A 23,498-nucleotide genomic window follows, 5' to 3' on the forward strand; every position below is an offset into this window, starting at 1 on the left:
AATAAACCAAGTCTGGAGGTGTAGACGACCAGAGGGATCCTGCTTTTACTGTCTTCGTTTGACGTTTTCAGATGGAAGAAGACGGTGACTTACCTAAAACTCTGGTGAAGCTGAGGCGGACCCCCTCCGACACGCCCCGACCGGCCTCCACCCCTCCAGTGATCGCAGCGTCGGCGATTCAGGACGAAGACGATGAAGAGAAGATCATCGCCGAGCTGGAGGTACGACATCTCCAACACCCGACCGATTCTTCCTTTAATTTGTGCTGCAGATTTTAGTTTTTTTATGTGCTTTTTTAACATGTCTGTGCTGCACTTTTTCACACGACAACAACAAAGATATTTGAGCCGGTTAAAGGTTGTAGTAAACAGTGCAGCTCCCCACCAAAGGCCTCCCCTCGCTGCATCTTTGGCTCCCTGGGCAGAAAGGTAAATTAAAACCTCCAGCTGTCACACCTGTGGACTCTACTCCTGCTGACTTCCCCCTTTTTGATCTACTACTTCTTATTTTCTGCTGCTGAAGCTTCCTAAAGACTAACAAAAAGAGCGTAAACACCTCTACTGAGGGCAGGAGTCAAAATGAAGAGAAAATACCCCTCATGAGAGAAAATACTGGTGTAAAAAGTGAGTTAATGCAGCTCTAGAAAGCAGTTTTACTCAGGACTTTTCTGGCCGTGACTCGATTCACTCGAATTCTTTTCTACACATTTATTTGTTCAGAGTTAATTCATTTAATTTTTATTCATGTAACATAATCTCTGAGCTGCACATGCTGACATCAAGGTCTGATGATATTATAGAGAGAAGCCCAATGAATTTAACAATGTTAGACAAGAAAAACACACACCAGCAGGAAATGAACAACTATCAGTAGTAAAATCTAGTTTAAACTCTATTTTAGTCACCAGAAGCAAGAATTTAATGAAAATAGAAGCCACCAAATGCAATAAAAGGTCGAATAAATTAGTGTAGCTCGACAGAAATATTGTCTGTTATTAGCTTTTTGCAGCTTTATTGGCACTATTAAGGTCACAAATCTTTAAAAACAACATTTACTCTAATTGTTTTGGAGTACTTAAAGTGATTCTAATATGTGAGTATTTGCATATTTCATCAAGTCAAAATAAACTAAACCTACTCTGTCTTCATCATTAGATATTTCTGATTTTTAAGCTGCTTTCCCCTCAGCAACAAGCATCTAAATCTGCTTCTGATTAACTGCGGAGCTGAAGGGTTTTAATACGGATGCTGGAATAAACACACTTTTGAAACTAACTTTTGAGAGGAAAAAAAATCAATAGTAATAAACTTTTTTTCTGTAGCACCTCTCAAAACTGGATTTACACAGTGCTTTACGGCTATAAACAAGAATAAAATGCAATAATAAAACCTGAGAAGCAACAGTATAAAGTGTAAAAATACAAGTACAAGTTGGTTTTTCAAAGGATTTTGACAGTAATGTGGAGCTAAAACAGGAGAAACATGAGCTCCTTTTGATATAAACTTGGACTCTGGGACTTTAAACAGCAGCAGATTCTCTGATCTGAGGTTCTGAAGTTGTAAAATGTAGATTGAAGCCTGATCGTGTAGAGATTTAACTGTAATCAGCTGTATAACAGAATGGGTGCATTTAACCAACTTTAACTATGATACAGCCTCCATTTATAGTTAAGAAAGCCTCAGTGGAAATCAGTGATAGGTTGCTAAAGCTCAGTTCATCTTGGACAACTTTAGCAAGACAAAATGTAAGAAAATTCAGTTTTAGAAGACTCCAAACCAAACTGAAAACTTGCGAAGTGAGCAACACTAAATCTGGATCAATCTTTTTGAATGTTTGATCTTAAATTACTGTATGCGTAAGTTTAACCCTTTAAGCTTCAGTCAATTCCAGCCGTTTTCAGTACAAAAAATCGCTAATATTCTATTTTTAAATAAAAAAATTACGAAAAATACGGGGAATATTGGACGCGCATCGGGAGGTGCATTTCCTTGAAAACGACCGATTCGGGGATTTTATACTGACTTCAGGACATGTTTTGGACAAAATAGTTTACTGGCTTGTGTCATCTGATGTAAAAGGTTGGATTATGGCCGTTTTTTGTGGAATCTTTTTTTTTGTGTGTAATAATAAACCCGGAAATGTGAGTCGCGCTGTGTGCGTTGAAGCCGTGTATAGAGAACGGATGGATGAATATTTGTTTTTGTCGGACAAATGTGTTTTTCTCACCCGCTGTGGTAATCGCATCTGAAAGTGGTTTATACCGGCGGATTCATGAGAATCTAAGCTTTCCATCGGTGTATAGTGTTTGTATAATCGCGTTTGCACCCGTCGGACATTCTTGAAATTCCTATGCAAATTAGTAGGTGTACCGCCGGCGGTACACTGAAGCTTAAAGGGTTAATATTCTTGTGTTTAACTCCCAGATATTATTGATTTTCAGTCTTTATTTACATCTTGCCAATATCTGTACTATAATTTATCAAACATACAAAATATATTGATGTATTGTATTGATGTAATTAGTCGGGCTGGACCCGAATATCCCGTATATCCGAATATTCGTTTGCTACGGCGGTATCCGGATATTAATTTTGGTATCCGAATATTCGCCGCTACTGTCTTCCTTCCGCCTTCGGCCCACATCAGCTCATGTCGGCTCATCCCGTCCTGTGATCACATAAAATACATACATATGTCTATGACATATCCACATATGTCTATGTGATCACCCCTTCCTCCCCCCAGATGAAAATATTCGGCGCTCGTCTCTTCCCTTCGGCCCACTTCAGCACATCCTGTCATGTTCGGCTCATCTCGGCTCCTCCAATCGTGTTTGTAAACACCACCCGAATGGCCAGGTTGCTGCCGACTCTAACGTCACGCTTCACTGCGTTGCATAAACACAAGACAAGATGCTGAAGACCTCCGCTGTTTGGGAATTCTTCAGTTTAACTGAAGACAAAACGAAGGCAAAATTTGGATCCCAGACTAGACGAACGGATCCGAATATTCGGGCCGTCTCTGCCACAACCCGTCTCCGCCACAAGCGTTAGGGTTAGGGTTAACCCTAACCCTAGGGGGGTTAGGGGGTTAGGGTTAGGGTTAACCCTAACCCTAACCCGTTACGTGCATCACGATATCGATCAGTTCTTTGGAAGAGTCATGAATACCAATGACTTCATTCACGTATGAGTCATTTTACAAGCCGATAACAGAAGATGTTGGACTTTTTTTTTACAATTTGAGCATTTTATGATATCTAATTTCACTTCCATGAAAACAGCTTTCCTTTTCTTCGAAGCGTCAGAAGAGTCTGACTTACATTGAGGAGTTATAATGAAGGGCTAAAAGTTGGTGAATGTAGCACAATCCAAGGCCGCGTACAACCGGCGAATGTAAATAATAGGGCCGGACCCGAATATCTGAATATTCACTCGTGACGATGGTATCCGAATATTAATTTTGAGATCCAAATATTTGCCCGATGCGTCCTCCCTTCGGGCGTTACTATAGGAACTGATCCTGCTATCCGAATAGTCATCTCTTTCCTTCGTTTACTTACTGCTTCTGACTTTATGGACTGAAGCGAATATTCGTTTGTGTCACCATCCGTCGTCCGTCACCCCCGACCGAATATGTATTCGGATATTCGGAATTAATAGGGGCCGAATATCCGCAGCCCAGACACTGCTAATCGGGCCAGCCCTAGTAAATAAAGCTGTCTTACAGCACCGCATGACGACGTATTCTTCCGCTCTGCTGGCCACCTAGTTCCACGTAACCAGTTCCAACGCAACGATGAAGTGACGTAGGTCGAGGACGTCGTAAACGGAGAACCTCCTGTATTCAGTTATAGTCGCCCTTATTAAATAGTAATCACATGGTTCAATCCCCACTCTTTATATGTTTTACATGGAAAAATCAAACAAATCACACATAGGATCTAAATATGTGGTTTCAGTTGTAGATGCTGATCTGAGCTTCTCTTTCCGTCCTTGTTAACCGTTTCCCACCTCTTCTGATTCTTCCTCTGAACATGAGCCTAAGATGATGTTTGTTCTGTAGCTGTGTGAACATGATGCTGTGATGTGTGGTGACTCAGCACGGGGCTGCAGTCGATGATGTAGTCGGTTTATCCTGGCAGCCTGGGAGCAGCGAGTTCACGTCTTGACAGCTCTCGTGACACATTTAGCGGAGTAAAGATGACTTGTTTTTGTTGGAATTATCGCGCAACGCCACCGAGCAGTTAGCTGTCAAAATAAAGGACGGCGAGGAGGGTGAGGTTTCAGGTTCAGAGCTGCAGACAGAAATGTTCCTCTGAAAGAATCTATTTTCTCACATGCAGGTGTTTTAAATTCAGATGCTGCTTTTATTCCTGAAGGCACTTTAAAGTTTCTGCCAACCGTGATTAATGTCAGCACAAATACACCGTCTCTCTCTCTGATATTGGTCATTAAAAGTATATTCCCCACAGCAGAGCATTTTTATTCTTAGGGGCTTAAAAACAAAATGGGCCACATTTATTCACCTCGTTTGTTTATTTGCACAATAAAAAATGTCAGAAAGTCAGAAATACGCCGAAAAACTGAATGTGTTAGAAAACATTAATCATTTAAAGCTCCAAGACTGTTGGGGATCAGTTCTCCTGGAAATACCTACACCAAGAAGACAAAAGAAAAACTCAGTGTAGAGGATGGAAACAAGAAAGCTTCCTCTTCACTGAATAAACTGGAATACAGTCAAATATGTCATTAAGAAATGTAAAGAATATGGCACAAGAGGAGGAGACTAGTGAGGGAGGCCACCAAGACACCCATGACTCCTCTGAAGGAGTTACAAGAGAGACTAGTGAGGGAGGCCACCAAGACACCCATGACTCCTCTGAAGGAGTTACAAGAGAGACTAGTGAGGGAGGCCACCAAGACACCCATGACTCCTCTGAAGGAGTTACAAGAGAGACTAGTGAGGGAGGCCACCAAGACACCCATGACTCCTCTGAAGGAGTTACAAGCTTCAGCAGCTGAGATGGGAGAGACTGTTCATACAACTTATGTCTGCTCTTCACCAGTCAAAGCTTTATGGAGACAAAGAGAAAGACTCTGATGGAAAAAATTAAATCTGGACTGGAGTTCACCAGAAGACACGTGGAGACTCTGAAGTCACCTGGAAGAAGTTTATTTGATCTGAGGAGACCAGGATGGAGCTTTTTAGTCATTAGACTAGAAGCTTTGTTTGGTAGACATTCAATGCTGCATATCTTCATAAACACACCATCCCTATTGTGAAGCACGGTGGTAGCAGTATCATAATGTTTCTAAGCAGCTGGTCCTGCAAGGCTTGTAAAAGTAGAAGGTACAGTAATCCTGGAGGACAACCTGATGAGCCTGAAGAGAACCGAGACTTGGAGAAGATCTGATTTCCATCCAGAAGCCAGAGATCCTCAGAAATGGTTTAAAGACAACAAGGTGAAAGTTCTGCAGTCAGAGTCCAGACCTCAATCCCACTGAGGATTTGTGGCTAGACTTAAAAAGATCATTTCATTACTGATCCCTGTGGAACCTGACAGAATTTGAGCTGTTGTACAAAAAATAAATTGGGCGTCCAGATGTTTAATCTGATGGAAACGTATCCAAAAAGGCTAAATGATGGAACTGCAGCCAAACGTTTATCTACTAAATAGTGACCTTAATGTGGTGAACATTTAATCTAATCCCTTATTTTATGTTTACTATTTTGGATTACTTGACATTTCTTTGTAGAAATCAGTTTTCACTTTGACATGGAAGACTCTTTTTGGTAGGTTTCTGTGAATACAGCCTGATCATACAGGCCACGTTCAGTGTTGAAAAGCCATTAAAGTAGACAACTTGCAAAGGGAGTGAATAATTTTTATAGTCACTGTGTATGTGCAAGTATTTATGAAGCTAATAAAAAGATAAAGGGCAATATATATATAGATAAGTGGACCTCCCAAGACATAAATGTTTATATGCTTGAGAGAGAGACTATTTTTTATTTGAAGGGTAATCTTTAGTGAGGCAGTTTACAAGGACACATAGTTCACCAACCACTAAACCACAATTTAAAATAAAACAATACATCTATTAGCAAATTTGCATACATGTACCCATTAGCCCATCACCTCGTAGCTAGAAGATCCCCGGTTTGTGTCCCGGCCTGGGATCTTTCTGCATGGAGTTTGCATGTTCTCCCTGTGCATGCGTGAGTTTTTTTCAGGTATTCTTACTTCCTCTCACAGTCCAAAAACATGCTGAGGTTAACTGGTGACGCTAAATTATCTAGGCGACCCTAATGAGAATTAAAGTGATGGATGGATGGATGAATGGAATTGAAATAGTTCTAGGAATAATAAAAAAAATTACTCTTTCATTAAAACTTGTTCTTTCTTGCTCCTACAGAACAGCAGTAACTCTCCAGGCCCGACGAAGGGTCCGACCGTCGCAGCCCGGCTCAAACATCTCCAACAAGGCAGCCTGGAGAGGCCCAAGACCCGCAAGCAGAAAGAGGATTTCCCCAAAGTCCAGGGCCAGCAGCAGGTATTCCACTTCTAAAAACCTCTGACGCTCCGTCTGCCTCTTCCTCTTCCTCTTCTTCTCTGCCGTCACTTCAAAGGAAACTTTCCCCTCTGTGACTCCTGCGAGACGAGAAAAAAAAACTGCATTAGGCCGAACCAGCAGACGATTCGAGATCACACGCTAACCAGAGGGGAGCTATCTTCAGATTTTTACCACTTCTTGATGTGTGTTTTGACATTTGAGTTACTGGATCTAACCTAGCTTGCTTAGAGATCAAGTTCTTTGTCGTACGAGTCTGTCGATGTTTTGATTTCCTGAGGAAGGGTCTTGGTGGTGCTTGTGACTGATCAGACTAGCTTTATCATAATAGTCACATCTGTTCATCCTTTTTGCCTCCCATCATGCGGAATAATCTCCAGTAATGCCACGGAGTGATTTCACATCTCAAGGTCGAAGTGAGGATGTTTCACCCTGATCCAGCCACGTTTTCTCCCCCTCATCCTCCCGTCTTCTCATCCATTAATTACCTCGTGCTGCTCTTTTTCTATCACCCATCTTTCAAACCTGGAGGTTAGCAGGCAGCAGCAGTCAGAAGGTGTTTCAGACGTCGGCGTTCTTGGTAATAAACAGCCTGAAAGGTTCACATTCCAGCCAAGAGGCCAGTCCATTAAGCTGCGTTGCTTTCCTTTTAACAGCTGTAAGGTCACGACTTGTTCTGTAAGACGACAAGACGGAGGAAGAAGGTGGAAGGTTACAGAAGGATGGTTTTGTAGATTTTAGTTTAATGTCTGCTGGGAGCAAATTTAAAGGAGAGCAGTGGAGGAAAACAGAAAACAGGATACATATCAAAGCAAAGAAAGGCAGCAAGGATTTAAATCTTGTGTGTATCTGAGAAAAGAGGCTGAGTGGATTTATAGCAATGAAATATTCAGTTTCAAGTTAATTTCAGGTTTAAAAAATGTAAATGATTTCCCTTAAAAAATCCCAATATTCTGGAAAATTGGCCAGCGTTAAAACATTTGGATGCAAGTTGGTCGTTTTTGCATCTAAAAATTCAAAATCCGATCTCAGCTTGTAGTGATTAAATTTAGAAGCTAAAATTTACAGTAAATAATTCAATATTGAGCTTCCATCTTATCAGCTTACTGGCTCTCGATCATGAAGCCCAGAAGACGAAATATATTCTGCGAAATCAAACCAATGGAGTATTTTTTCCAACTATAGCTGAACCTATTAGCCTTGTTTTTGATTAATGATTCAATTAATTCACCAATTATTTTCACTTCTTAATTGTTTGGTCTAAAAATAGCGAAAAACACGTCATTCATCCCAAGATGGCCTCTTTCAGTGTCTTGTGTCGTCCAACCAAAACCCCCAAATCCTACATTACTCACTTTATATTTATATATAACAGAGAAATGCAACATTTGTAGCTATTAATTGTTGAAAATTACACTTCTAACATTTCTTTCCTCCCACAAATGCCCTGGTAATCCCCTTCCTGCACACACAGACTTTAAATAAACGTCCAGACTCAGCTGTTGGTTTGAATGAGGAAGGAACAAACAGTTTCACTTGATTTTCTCATGGTTGCTGATGCCCTGATTATCTACAATACTGTAACCACGTGTCACCAGGACTTGAATGAGAAAATGCTGCATGAAATCACTCGAGATTGGACACAAAACAACAAGATTTACGTAAGAATTTTACTTCCTACTGAATCGATTCACAAAAAATAACATTTCAGTGCATTTTTGATTTAATCTTTGCAAACCAGAGTTTTGTGTGTATTTGGTACTTATTACCAGGAAGCTCCAACAACTAAAAGCATCTGACCAGCACAGACTGCTGCACTTTAATTAAACTCCTATAGTGTGAAGGCAACAGCTGCATTACTGACTTTGCACAGTTCTAAAACCAGTTATGTTGGCCATTAAATTATACCAGTTTCATTATTTTTATGCAGAAAGGCGACTTGCTTCCAAGCAATTCTGACTGATTAATTGTAGATTGAGGGTATAAATCTTCAGTTTCTGCCACAGACTTCATGCCATATTCTCCTCTTCCACTATCCTCATGTCTGCATTTTCAAAATTCCTTTCACTACAATAAACTAGAACCTCCAAGCTGCAGCCTGCACATCGAATATAAAAGGTTTTGCTGATGATGCTGTCTTTTTCCCAACGCTATTACAAGAGCGCTGTCGCAGTGATTTGTTAACCCTCTGAACCCTGAACAGTTTCTGATCATTTTTTGTGCGTTTTTCCTCTCTGTGGACTCATTTTTCACTCCAACATAAAGTCCTGCACCTCTGCGGAAACAAAACAACCGTGAACATGTAGAGAGAACTCAGAAACATGACGTCTGTAAAGGATGACGCAATTAGAAGGGCATATATCATGAAAAAGGAAGAATAGAAGATGACTTTCTTTAATTTATTTGAAAAATTTAAAATACAATAGAAATAACATGCCCAAAAACTCTCCAAATGTCCACAGATATTACCGATTGTGGAAGTAATTGTGATTCTATTGTGACTCTGTATTCTACAGATAATTACTTACAATTTGATATCTGCTTTGTATAAACGCTACCTGCAGTTCAGCCAAAAACTCTGAATTTTTGCCGCATGACTGTTGGTCTCAGCTGAGTCAGTCATGTTTTATTTGCACTGACAAGCACAGAATTATTCACTTTTTACAGAACCCGTTTAGTGCAAATGGATCATTTTTGGTGAATTTCTAAAGACTTGTAGAATAAAGTGATTTTGATTATGTTGAAATATCACAATTTTAACTTTAGATTGGGATAATTTTGCTGGCAGAACGCTAAATCACAGATGAATTTTTACAGTTTTCTGTTCTGATAAATGGTGTAATTTCGCCAGTTTTTAAAGTTAAATTGTGTTTCATATCTGCTGAAACACGTTGGGGTTCAGACGGTTAAACCACCGACTTCAAATGACCCTCCAGCAGTGTTATAAGAATCAAAACTGAGTATTTAAACCACCAGTTTGTTGCTGAACACACATTGAGCTTCAGGTGAGATGAAGGAGGCCGGTCAGTGTGAGCAGCAGGTTAAACTCTCAGCTGGTGAATCCTAAAGCCGGCGGTTAGATGTGAAGCTCCACTCGTCTTATCTGCTGCTGCAGACGCTCCTGGCTGCCTCGGACCTCGGACACCGTCCTCTTTTTAACAAAAAAGGCTTTCAGAAAATAAAAGGGACACAGATCCAGCTCAGCCAGGCGGCCTCATCTTCACCCCCAGTCCTCAGCTCCATTTTTAGCCACATTTGGAGCCATTTTCAGGGTCGTGGTTTGATTAATTAATGGATTTAACACTGAAAGCAGCTCGTCCACGTGAGCCCAGGTGTGGTTTGATATGTAAATGTTAGATTCGTGTATGAGAAAGGACGGCATCTTATACAATACCTCACATTAGCAGCAACAGCCGTTAGCACATGGCTAACGTGTCTGACCTCCACTTGATACGCAACGCCATCTGGGCGACTTCCTCCACAAACACTCAGCGATGATTAATATTCAGACTGTGTCCTCAACTGGTCTGAATATTAACCAAGTTTATTCATTTCCATTTTTGCTTTTTAAAAATTCATGATTTTATCCAGACGAAGCCTGAAAGCAAATATTATTCTGTCTTTAACACGGATATGATTTGAGATAATGTCATCAAACACGGTGTTATTATTATTCTCTTCCATTATCCTGTTAAACTGTCATCACAAGCTGGGTTTATCTGTAGAATTGTAGCTTAAACATACAGACGAGTAATTATAGAGATTTAAAGCATCTCTGCACTGCACAAATGAAGCCCCACGTGTCCAATAAATCTGACCGTTAAATACAAAGAAGTAAAAACTGTTATATACATTGATCAGAAGTTAGACTCTCAGCCATTGTAATTGCATTTTTATTAATATTTAGTATGTTTTCACTCATGTCCTATTATGGGTAAAAGATGCAGTAAAATCCACTTCAAAGGCAAAACACAATTAATACATATAGGTTTAACAACCTTAATAAAACTACTTTGATTGTATAATTAGAATTATTCTGGCATTAAAATATGTACTTTATTTAAAAACAGTGTTCCAGACTTACAATAAAATATAAAATGGAGCTAAAAGCGAATATCTGTACCTGTGTAGCTGCAGCATTCTGGCTGTATAATCCGGTATCTTTGCGGCTAATGCTAGCTAAAGCTAAATGTGTAGATTTTTGATTAGTTTACAATTGTAACTGTAAATGACCCAATTTATTGAACTTTTTTTATTTTTATGTATTTTTATTCCACATACAGTAACTGGGTGACACATTAATTCAGCTAATATTGAATGCAGTCATGCAAAACCACAGCTAAACACCTGCTAAAGCTAACCTGAAGCTAGCTAGCTTAGTAGTAGAGCTGCAAGAATTAATCAACTAGTCAACTATTGAATTAATGGCCAACTATTCTGACAATCAAATAATCGGTCTGAGTAATGTTTTAAGAAGAAAATCACAGTTTTATGATTTTGTTGCCTCTTAAATTGACTTTGTAATCTCTGCAGCTAACGTGGGCTAAAGCTAAATGTGAACGTCTAGATTTTTGACTAGTTTTCAATTCTAACTGAAAATGACCAAATTTAATGAACTTTTAAAAAAACATTTTGTATTTTTTTCCACATAAAGTAACTGGGCAAGGTGTTAATTTAGCTGGCATTGAATGCAGTCATATAAAACCACAGCTAAACACCTGCTAACGCTAACCTGAAGCTAGCTAGCCTGGCAGTAGCGCTGCAAGGATTGACTGAATTATTCTCCAACTATTCTGACAATCAAGTAATCGGTTCAAGTAATGTTTAAAGAAAATTCTCTGATTGCAGCCTCTTAAATTTGAATATTTTCTCTTTTTTTGTGAACAAAAGACATTTTAGGATGTAATCTTCAGTTTTGGGAAACATTTTTCATGATTATTTTAGACATTTAATAAGCCAAAATACTAAGCAATAGACCCTTTATTTGTTTACAAACATTGTGACGTTTTTTTGTGGGCGGGGCTTATGCTGGAGGCAAAAGCTGAGCGAGAAGTCAAGCGGGACTGGGAGTATATAGTTTGCGCTGGGAGTTTGCGCTGCAAACTCGAGCATTTTTAACCCGTTAAACTTCAGTGTACCGCCGGCGGTACACTTACTAATTTGCATAGGAATTTAAAGAATGTCCGAAGGCTGCAAACGCGATTATATAAACACTATGCGCCGATGGAAAGCTTAGATTCTCATGAATCCACCGGTATAAACCACTTTCAGATGTGATTACCACAGCGGGTAATATAAACACATTTGTCCGACAAACAACGAATATCCATCCATCCTTTCTCTGTACACGGCTTCAACGTACACGACGCAACTCACATTTCCGGGTTCATTATTACACACAGATGAAAATATTCCACAAAAAACGGCCATAATCCAACCTTGGACATCCAGACGACACAAGCCAGTAAACTATTTTGTCCAAAACATGTCTTGAAGTCGGTGTAAAATCCCCGAATCGGTCGTTTTCGAGGAAATGCACCTCGCGATGCGCGTCCAATATTCCCTGTATTTCTCGTCATATTTTTTATTTACAAATAGAATTTTAGCAATTTTTTGTACTGAAAACGGCTGGAATTGACTGCAGCTGATCGTCTCTGTCCAGTCTTTTAGCCTCAGTGCATTTAACCACAACTGTCTTCGTTCCCTCTGAGCACGAGTGTTCGGTGGAATCCTATAAAACTTTAATTTGCGTTCGCCAATGTCATTCCTCCTATTCTGGCATCCAAAAACACAGCAGGACGACATTTTAGAAAAGTTGATAGAGCCTAGTCCCTCAGTCTTTCGCCTTTCGGTCACGGCCGCGGGCTTCCCCTTTTGCCTCCAGCTAAAGCTGTGACGTCATTCGTGACGTGGGTCATTAAAGGGTCTATTAATCAAGAAAATCATCAACAAATTAAGCAACAATAGAAATAGCCATTAACTGCAGGTCTATTTCTCATTACCTGCTATTGATAACTTTTGGTGTTATAAATTGTTGATTTTTATTCTTATATTCAGTTAAATATGAATGCTAGAAATTGCACTCAGACTTATAGAACCTACTTTCTATGAGCTGCAGGCATAAAATAATCAAAATAACATTTATTTTATTGAACAGTCTAGTTAAAAATGGACAATAGCGATGAAAGAACATTTTTCATTGAATTCAGTGAAGGTTACCTGGAAGCAGAGTGTAGTATTTAATGTTGATAGATATTATGAAGGTTGTTTCACAATGATTTATGTAAAAGAGGTAAAAATAATCACTCTAAAGGGAGTAAAATTACAGCTTTGCAGCCTTTATTTAATGCACTGTTCTTGTATTTATGATGCTTTGCCTTTGAATGGTGGTGTCAAGTTTCTCCTGACTATTAGACAGCAACATCTACAGGATATGTGACCAAAACTGTCATATTTTATCTCAAAATGACAAGAGTTATCATTTTCTTATCCTGTTCAGGCTTGTTTTTGTCACAAACAGTGGCGTAGTTGCACTTTGTGTGTTGTTTATTTTATGAGTTTGACTGAGAAGCTGCTGCTGTGCTGCACAAAAAAGGCGGAGCGCTTTAAAATCCCTTTTCTTGGCTGGGCGGTGTAGACGTCTCTGCTCGTCCTTTTGTTCCTCAGATGTAGCATCGTCCCCCCCTTAGGCTCCAGCAGCACCTCGTCACCTCAAACTGTTTCTTTTCATGGTTCAACTTCAGCTGTTGTCAAACTCCGATTCTTCCCCCTCGTTTCCACACAGCGACAGACGATGTGCAGGGCAGCATTGTTCTCCAGGCATCTTTACTCTGCAGAGAATCCACATTCTGATCCACGTACTCAGATTCTGTTTTGATCTTTAGAGACATTATAGTGCTGAGGATTCATACTCCAAAGGATAATTGTGGTTTACCACGATTTGGGTTTCATTTTGTTGTAGAAATAGGAGTTACTAGGAATCTGATGAGGCAAGAAACACATTTAAGTTGTAAACAAACCTCCACGTTAGCTGATTTTATTTGTTAAAGAAAACCAACATGAAGGTTTAAATATCAGTTTCTGCTTCAACTTCTTGCTGTAATTGTGTTCGTGCAGCTTTTCTGTGCAACAAGGAATCATTACCTGCATTTCAAGTGGGCTCACTTTTGGTTTTATCTCCAAACAAAACACATTTTAGAGGAAAATTTATCTTTTTGTTCTCTGTTTGAATTCAGCTTTCAATATTTGCAGGCAGCTGAAGCTAAAAATTAATTAGTCTGCAGATTGTTTACGTGGCAGACGTTGCTCATTGAACAAGACAATGAATATAATATACAAATGCAACGAATGAACTAGAAATATTTAAAATTTTAAGTTTTTAGGTGTTAATATTTTGTGTTTAAAGATTTTTCCAACTATTTAAAGACATTTAAACCCTCTTTATCAAGTAAGGTAAACCGATTTATACCCTGAATAGACCGAAATAAAATGTTTAATATGACTCCTCACTCTTGAGAAGATAATCTGAATAGATTTTATTCTATTCACTATTTTTTGCCGAATAAAACCTTCATAAAATACAGAACACATGTGCAACCCTGCCTTCATTTTAAGGCAGCATTGAAGGTATTGCATTTCCACACCAGTGTTTACATTTATTCCTAGCTTTGAGTTTTGTTTTGTTTTGTTTTTTTGCTACTTGGAGGCAGCAGAACACACCGTGGTAGCAGAACAAGTTATATAGAAACAGCAAAATTAGAAAAAAAGTTGGTGGTGGAGACCAAAATCAGAGCTAAAAAAATAGTCAGTGAGCTCTAAATGAATTGTAACAATGAAGATATGGCAATAAAAGTGTTTCCAACGGACATTTCCATGCATTTTAGAAATATTGCATCAGAAAAGCTCAACTGAAATGGGAAAATTAGAAAAAATTGGTGGTGGAGACCAAAAACAGAGCTACAAGAGTCACTTAAATTAATATGTGGCTCCAAATTAATGAATACTGTGAAGACATGTCAATAACTCTGTTTACAGAGCATCTTTTTTTGCACTTTTTAAAGTATTGCATTAGAAAAGGTTAGCAAAATTAGCACAAGTAGAAAAAAAATATGTTGGTTAAGATCAAAACGGAGCGAAAAAAGTGATTAAAATTTGTAGTATGGCTCTAAATGAATGATAACTATGAGTCGTGTTTCCATTATATGTTTGTTTATGCACATTTGTACAGTATAACATCAGCAAATTACACAAAATTGAAAAATATTCTCAATTTTGTGAGAATGTCTTGAGAGAAAATGTAAATTACAAAAATGATGAAATCAGATTAACGTGCAAAGGTTTTGTGTAGATACATGATGCACAAAAATAAAAGGAGAATTGGAAGATACTTTAATTACAACTTAACATCATAACCTTATCATTGCAGTTAATTTCATTTGTTTGCTTTTAGTTGCTGATGACTTTCAGAGCTACATTTCTATCAGTAAAGTTTATTTTTGTAGTGAGTTGTCTGTTTACAGGAAGACTGAGATGTTGGCAGATCTCCAAAGTTATTTAAAAATGAACAAAATGCACAAAATGAAACTCGAGTTGTGATAAACTCTTTGAGCCCTGAATTTACCCGATGTCCTTGTCTTCCTGCTGTAAACCGTAATTAATCTTCCTGATGTATCTTTGAGGATGAACGAACCTTCTGTGAGGTCCGTGGAGGTGTGATGGAGGAAGATGTTCACTGGTCCATCAGCAGCATCACTAGTTTTTCCACTTGGTTTGTTTGTTTGGCTCACAGAGGAGTTTCCTGCTGCTGCTGTAATTTACAGAAACATCAGATATTTTCTCAGCAACAGCCGGAAGATTCGACCAAGACAGAGCTGTGGTCAGAGAGAAACACACTAGATGGATAGATAGGATATAGAAGAGATTCCTCCTCCTGTTTCCTTCCGTTTCACCCCTCATTTCCTTCATCCAACTCTTCTCCTTTACTTTATCTCTACTTTTCCTCCTGTCCCTCCTCCATCTTCTTTCTACCATTTCCTTGTTTTTTTCCTCCTTATTTTTTCTGTTCTAACTTTTCCTTTTCTTTGTCTATCTTGTGTTCTCTCCTTATCTCTTTCTATCTCTTCTGCATTCATAATCTTGTCTCCTTGTTCTTACCTCCTTTCATTTTCCTATCTCTTCACTCTTTTTTTCCCTCTTTTCCTTATCTTGTCTCCTTTTATCGCTTCTACTTTCCTAATCTTATCTCCTTTTCTTATCTCTTCCCCTTTTCATATCTCCTTTCTTATCTCCTTTCCTTTCCTTATGTCATCTCCTTTTCTCATCTCCTTACATTTTATCTCGTTGCCTTTTTTATCATCTCCTTTCCTCATTTTCTGTCCTTTCCTTATCTCCTCTCTGTTTCTTGTCTCAACTTTCTCATCTTCTCTATTTTCCTCATGTCCTTTCCTTTCCTTATCTCCTTTGTATCTCCTCTCTCCCATCCTTATCTCTTATTTCCTTATCTTCTATCCTTTTATCTCTTCTACTTTCCTAATCCTGTGTCCTTTTCTTGCCTTCTCTCCTTTTCTTATCTACTCTCATTTCTTTGTCATCTCCTTTTCTCTTCTCCTTTCTTTATCGCTTCACCTTTTTTGCTATCTGCTTTCCTTGTCTCATCTCCTTTCCTCATTTTCTCTCCTTTTCTTATTTCCCTTTCTCGTCTCCTTTCCTTATCTTCTTTTTTCTCCTTATCTCTGCTTCATCCCTTTTCCCTTTTCATATCTCCTCTTCTTTCCTTATCTCATCTCCTTTCCTCATTTTCTATCATTCCTTATTTCCTTTCTCCTTTTTGTATCTTATCTTCTCTCCTTTCCTTATCTTATCTCCTTTTTTCTCCTCATCATTCTTTCGTTCCATTTTTCCCTTTCATATATCCTTTTTAATCTCCCTTCCTTACCTCATCTCCTTGTCTTATCTCATATCCTTTCCTTGTTTTCACTCCTTTCCTTATCTCCTCTCTCCTCTCCTAATCTGACCTTTATTTCATTTCTATTGTCCTTATCTCCTTTTCTGTCCTTATCTCATTTCCTTGTCTTCAATCTTTCTTTTTTCTCCTTATCCCTGATTTACACCCTTTTCCCTTTCCTCATTTCCTCTCCTTTTGACTCCTTACCACTTTTCTTTCTGTATATCTTTTCTTCTTTCCTTTCCCTATCTCCTTTTGATCTTCCAACCATTCCTTTCACCACTTCAAATTCATCTTTTCTTCCTTTCTGTCCTTATTTCCTCTGTTCATCTTCTTATCTCCTTCCTTGTTTCCTCTTCTTATTTTACCTTTGCTTGCTTCCCTGTTTTCCTCACCTCTTCCTTCTTTACTTGTCTCCTGTCCTTGCTTCCTTCGATCTCTACATTTCCTTCCTCACTCTGCATGCCACAGCAAAAGCAGAAAAAAAGAAGCAGAAGAACAAGAAAAAAATCTGAATCTGTTCAGGTTTTGTGTCTCCCAGCTCTGACAGCAGCTCTGTGATCGTATTTTCTGGCTGTTTGCAGCTCGACACATCTTCCTCATCATCTTCATCATCTTACCGCGAGCACAAGGACCGTCGTCACGCCGATGCACCGTCGTCCAATCAGATGGAGTCTTGGTAGCGCGTGGTGGCATCTCATAACTCACAGATGAAACATTTAACAACAAAAAACAAACTTGAAATACATTTGTCTGTTTGTAAATTTTCATTTTTGTCTTTTTGTTCCTTTTCCCCTCCCTCTCACTGCTTCTCGTTCCCATTCAAATTTTTCCTTTTGTTTGCTCTCGAATCTCCTCCCTCCCTGCTTTGCTTGTACTCGGGGCAGAGCTGAGCTTTTTGTCGCCGTCGCTGTCACAGCTGAAGCGCCGCTCGCTGATCTGGCCAATCATCATCAGTTTCGCTGACGTTTCCCTTCACTGCTTCTTTTGGTCCGTGAGCCGACTTCTTTTTCTTTCTCCTCTACTTCTTGCTTTGCCCCTTTTTCATCCTCTGTCTGCTTCTCAGGTCTCTCAGGTCTCGGCCGGACTAATGGGGAGTGAGTACTCACTTCATTCTGTTTTTTTTGGACTCCTGATTCCCAGATGTGAGATTTTGTCATTTGAACAGTTTGCGTGACTTTACGAGCTGAAGGTCACCAAATTACTCAAACAGGAGTGTGTAAAAATGATGAAATTTCTCCTTTAATCACACTGTGGCTCTGTGTTGTACGCTTGGAGGAACCTGCATCGTGAAGCAGTGTCGGGAATCCACCTCTAACTTGTTTGCTGCAAATCCATCTTCCACCGTAACCAAACACAACATCTGTGTCCCAATTCCACACTAATTTAAGAGCACTCAAAATAGTCTGTATGCATATTAAAAAAGGAGAATATACAAACAATAAAGCAGCAAAAAAGCTGCCAGAATACTAAATAATGTCCACGCATGCTGCTGTATTACAGGACTGTCCTTAGTATTCATATTATTCACAGATAAATTGTACATTGATTCACATTCAGAGCACATAAATCAACATGAACTACTTACAGCAGCTGCAGCCGGTCGTGCTTTTAACAGATAATATTGTCCCTTTATTGTGAAATATAAGCAACTGGTAAATATAAAGTGAACTCCATGCATTTTATTGACATGTAAGAGACAGATAAAAGAAAAAGTAAGCAGCAGAGTTGGAGATGACCTTTAGGAACATAAATATGGGAGTACATTATTTACAATATCTGAAAAATAGTCATCTTGTAGCAACAGTCGCCATTTTTAGTCACTAATCAAGTTACTTTGATCTCATCCGCTGTAATTCATCATTCACAGGCTTCCCTGTTGTTTTTTTTGCCTTCTTGGAATTCTTGTAAATTTTTGTTTATAAAAGTACTTTATGAAGTTATTATTACATATAGGATCCCCCATTCTTTGTTTACATCTGCTGTCACGCTATTGTTGTAAACGGATACAATTTTATCAGCATTTAAAGTTGTAAACATGGCTAACGCTTTACCTAACGGCTAACTGCACTTAGCAACATTAGCATTTATCTAGTGCCGTATTACTGATGATGCTACAAATATAGCTCCAATATTTCCCATCGGTTTCAGCTCTGTTTTAGTTTTAACAAACTTGGAAGAAAAATGTCTTTGTTTTTGGTGCTAAACTTTTTAGTAGCTCCGTGTTAAATTTGATGCTCAGCTGTTAGCGTTGTCAAGTTAGCTATTAAGCTAGTTTGGTTGAAGAGACTTCAAAGCTTTGCAGAATTTCAGGCTTACAGTCTTTTGTTATGATTATCATTCACAGTTAAGCTCTAAATTATTCATAATCGTGTGAATTCTGGATGCAAAGTTTAAATACTTGCCTTAATAATTGGCAGTATTATCAATCAATGATTTTTATTTTGTGATGTTTTAGTCAACAAATAAGTGATCTGGGTAACTGGAATTAGTCCTTATTCATACAGGCTGCTCTTAAACACATTATTTCTGGTTGGAGGTCATTAATCAGCACAAACATCTGTCATGGTGCCCGTTGCACTTTATGGTAACTTTATTGTACCTGAAGTATATATTATTTATGATAATGGTAGCAGATTTGGACTTGGTATCAACAAATACTAAACAAGAAAAGAGAAAGCAGTGCTCTGCCAAGGCTGCTCAATCGTATCATTTCCGACAGAAGAAATCTTCACTAAAAAAATAATTTGTGGTGAGCACAAGTGTGTGTTATGCATGTGCACGTTATGTAAGGATAACAAATTGTGTGACCTAAATATGTAGCAGGCGGCGGGAGTTGATGGACTCAGAAACACCCCCACAATTTAATCAATTGTTTCTTGTATGAATTCCGATGGATCAGTCCTGATAAGTCCTCAGCAGTCAATTTGTAATAATAATAATAATAATAATAATAACTTTATTTATAAACCGCTTTTCATCAAAGTGCTGTATACAGAAATAAAAACAATAAAAACAGATAAATAAAAACAGATAAAGACGGTAAAAACAGATAAAAACAATAAAATAGAACAATAAAAAAAGACAACAACAATTTAATATCCATATATAAAAGAAAAGAGGTGGGTCTTCAGCTTAGTTTTAAATACATTAATGGACGATGCCTGTCTGATTTCAGCAGGTAGACTGTTCCACAATGTTGGCGCCCGGAAAGAAAAAGCCCGTTCCCCCACTGTCTTTTTACAGACCTTCGGGATATTCAGAAGTCCAATCCCCTGAGAACGGAGACCCCGAGCGGGGACATACAGATTCAGCAGGCTGGATAAATAAGACGGGGCAATTCCATTAACAATTTTCTAGGTTAGTAGCAGCACCTTAAAGTCTGCTCTAACATGAACTGTAGCCAAAGCAGAGAGGCCAGCACTGGAGCAATATGCTCGTATTTACTTGTTCTGGTCAGAACGCGAGCTGCGCTCTGAACCATCTGCAGACCATGAAGGCTCTTCATTGGCAGACCTGATAAAAGGACATTGCAATAGTGCAACCATGAGGAAACAAAAGCGTGAATTAGGACCTCAGCATCCTGAAATGACAGACTTGGTCTGATTTTAGAGATATTTCTGAGGTGGAAAAAGGCCAATCTGGTCACCTCTTTAATATGGAATTTAAATGAGAGGGTTTTATCAAGGAGTACACCAAGATTCTTAACTCTGTCTTTACAATGAATAGCACAGTCATCCAAAGACAGTAAAGTCTTCAAGCAGAGGATCAACACTTTCAGGTCCAATCACCATCATTTCAGTCTTGGCAGAATTCAGGAGCAGGAAATTCGTTGATAGCCAGCTCCTAACAGCTGAGAGACAGGTAGTAGGATCACAATCATGTGATCATTAGCAGACAGCTGATGTAGTGTTCACTTGTTGTCATGGTTACAGCTATCTCACAATGATACAGAAATCTTTAACAAATCTTGAACAAATCTGTGGATCCAGACAACAAAAGGTTCTTTACAACATCCTCAACCTATGGCGTTTTGTGGTTATGTTGCCATCGCCCATAAATTTATTAAGAGAGTCTTGTTTCATCATTCCAACGTATGGCGTTTGGAACATTGAAACAAATTTGCGTGGAAACTATTTGGAGAGCGGAGTGGTGAACACGTCGTCACGCGGCGCAATATGAGGAAGACAGCTTTGTTTACATGTGCTGGTTGTAAGCCACGTACATCGCAGTATGTGAGTTCCGACTTACGGCTAAAATCCAGTTACGTCGCGCCGTATGAAGGGAATTCCAACTTAAGTCGAGGACCCCCTGTATAAGCCCCATCACTGGCAAAATCTAAACACTTGCTCCTTGTGTCATTTCTGACCTTCCTTGAAAATTTCATCCAAATTCATTTGTCCATTTTTAAATAATATTGCTACCAGACAGACTGACCAATGGTCACAGTTCCCACTAAAATTCTGACTCCTATCGCAATACCTGTCAAAAATAATAGCTATGGCTCTGCATGTTGTATCGTTTATTTCTGTTTAAGCCTCAAAACTTGTCAAATTAATCTCAACAAGAATGAAATATATGAAATTTGGGATTACTAAAAGTCAGTAGAACCTATCAAAATTAATTCACTTTATGTCAAAATACTCCGAAAGGCTTCATTTGTGGATTAAATCACATTTTAGTTTGATTCTTTGTCTTCCAGCTTCCAATTTTCTCTTATAAAATTTAGAATTTTGATTTGATTAGCCTTAAACTGTGTGCAAATCTCTTGGAACTATTCTCATATCTTACGGCTACACGAAAGAATTTTACCTAAGTTTCAGGAAATTAGCTGAATTATACAAGACCTGTAAAATTAGGATTCTGATCTTTAAAAATCCAGCAAAAACAATGTTAATTTCTTCCTTATTCCCAGCAAAATATTTGCTAACTGTAACAGTATTTAGAACATACAGTTAGTACAAAGTGTGAAACTGGGACACAGATGATGTTTTACTCACATTTTGTTTGCAACAATTTGTGTTTTTTAGAGTTGAACCCTTCCAAAAATAATTTATTCCTAATGGTACCTTGAATGTGGTGAGCTAGTTCGGATTAAAACCCAGAAATGTAGAAATATAGTGAGTTGGGATGACGGATGATGGTTTTTGTCGTGTGAAACGAATCTAAAATGACGAGATAAATCATCCTGCACACTGTGCTGCTGCAGGGAAATCTGACTCTGAGTGTGTATTTATACCACTGGCAGAAATTAAATCAGTATTTACATTTATGGAATGTATTAGTAGCCTCAGAGATAGCATTAAACGCTAGCACGGAAATAGAGAAAAAAAACGCAGTTAAAGTATAACCTGAACCACTTCACAGATAAATTGTATGTATATTATATGACCATTTAGTTTTTTGTTTTGAAGAGGTCGCTTTATTAACATGTAAAAAGAAAAGTGTCATCTATGTTTTATATAATCAAGCTTTTTTTGTATTTTTATACTTGAAGAAGAGGATTCATAAGCATGTAACACATTTATTCTGTAAATTATTATTTTTCTGCGTTGGAGATTCTTTTATTTTTTCTGCTGAACCATGAAACAAACCATGATCACACTTTGTTGTAGAGACCAGGAGGTGCTCCAGAGGGTTGTGATGGACTGAAATAGTGCCACCGCATTTATAAAAAGCACATAAAAACGATCACCTCACTGATAGGAAGCCCCATTTTGTAGCTGTTATCCTCTATTATAACCAATAGTGTGCGTACACTACACAGATTATACAGTTTATTGATGGTTTCTTGATGAATGTGTGATTGTCCAAACCATTTGTGGATGTTAAATCATGTATATAAACCCAAATAATATATTCCAAAATTGATTTTATGTGAAATTTTTATAGAAGTTAAAAAAAAAAAAAAAACTACTACTCCAAAATGGCATGCATACTGTATACATTCCTGGAAAATCTGCACGCTGGGTCAACAGAGGTCTCATTTTCTTGTCAATAATTCTGTGTATACTTGTGAGTGTATGATAGAGTAAACAAAAATTGTACAGTAATCTAGATTTTTGTATTATGTTCGAAATGGGTAGCCCCTTTTACTGTCAGAATAAAGAAAAATAACGACTACTATAACCGTCAAGAAAGATATCTGAATGATATTGTATATCAACTAAACGCTGTTTCATCCAGTCTGAGAGTGATGCTTGCTGTGTGGGGTAAGTGTTTGTTTGTGAATTGTGAAGAAGAATGACAAAACTACTACAAAGTCAGTATAACTAAAGACCAACTAAACCGTGCAAAACACAACGCAACTTTGTGTATGGAACGTACAAGTTGCCGCTTCGTGTGAGAAAAAATCAAATGAAAAGGTTGCTGCTTTTGTACATTCCTGTTGTGTTTTTGTGACAATAAAGGTGACCCTCTTATACACGACGGCTGTTCGTGCTTCATTTGTTGACTGTTCGAGATGGACGACGCGACACCGATGAAGATGAGAAGCCAAGATATCGCAGTCGCCCCCTGGTGGCTGGTGGAAGTATTGATCGTATTTCTGTCATAATAAACATGTTGTTGATGTTTAAGTGCTTCTGATTAGTTTGGTATTAGCCATGTTTTAATAATGTATTTGGAAGTACTTTAATAGATCTAATGGCAAGATTAGGAAAAAATGGTGGTGGAGACCAAAAACGGAGCTAAAAGAGTGACTTAAATTGGTGTCAACAGTTGTTTTCCATTATGTATTTTAATGCACTTTTTGATGTATTTCATTAGAGAAAGTTAACAAACGTCAACATTTTTAGATGGTGGTGGTGGAGACTGAAAACAGCTAAAAGTGAAGTAAATTTCTTCAAATTCATGAAAACTGTAAAGAAATGCCAGTTGTGCTTCCATAATCTGTGGTTTTGGCCATTTTTAAGAATCCCATTAGAGAAAATTAACAAACTGCAAAATTGCAACAAAGAACCAAAAGCGGTGGTCGAGAC

The 23,498-nt window shown here is 38.3% G+C and overlaps 1 protein-coding gene across 9 annotated transcripts in view; it reads left to right on the plus strand.

Annotated features, from left to right (window-relative positions):
- LOC110960444 (SRC kinase signaling inhibitor 1-like) overlaps positions 1-22,942 on the plus strand; it is a 206,479-nt gene extending 183,537 nt beyond the window's left edge. For 7 of the 9 annotated variants that reach the window (XM_051939806.1, XM_051939810.1, XM_051939809.1 and 4 more), the window contains 2 exons: positions 72-221; positions 6,420-22,942. In XM_051939806.1, the coding sequence (XP_051795766.1) occupies positions 72-221; positions 6,420-6,572 (303 nt within the window). In that variant the 3' untranslated portion in view covers positions 6,573-22,942. Of the gene's footprint in view, positions 1-71; positions 222-338; positions 453-6,419 lie in introns of those variants that run through there. The other 2 variants (XM_051939807.1, XM_051939812.1) reach the window with 2 other exon arrangements.
- The last annotated feature ends 556 nt before the right edge of the window (positions 22,943-23,498 follow it).

This window comes from Acanthochromis polyacanthus, chromosome 19 (genome assembly GCF_021347895.1).
Source record: "Acanthochromis polyacanthus isolate Apoly-LR-REF ecotype Palm Island chromosome 19, KAUST_Apoly_ChrSc, whole genome shotgun sequence".
NCBI lineage: Eukaryota > Metazoa > Chordata > Actinopteri > Pomacentridae > Acanthochromis > Acanthochromis polyacanthus.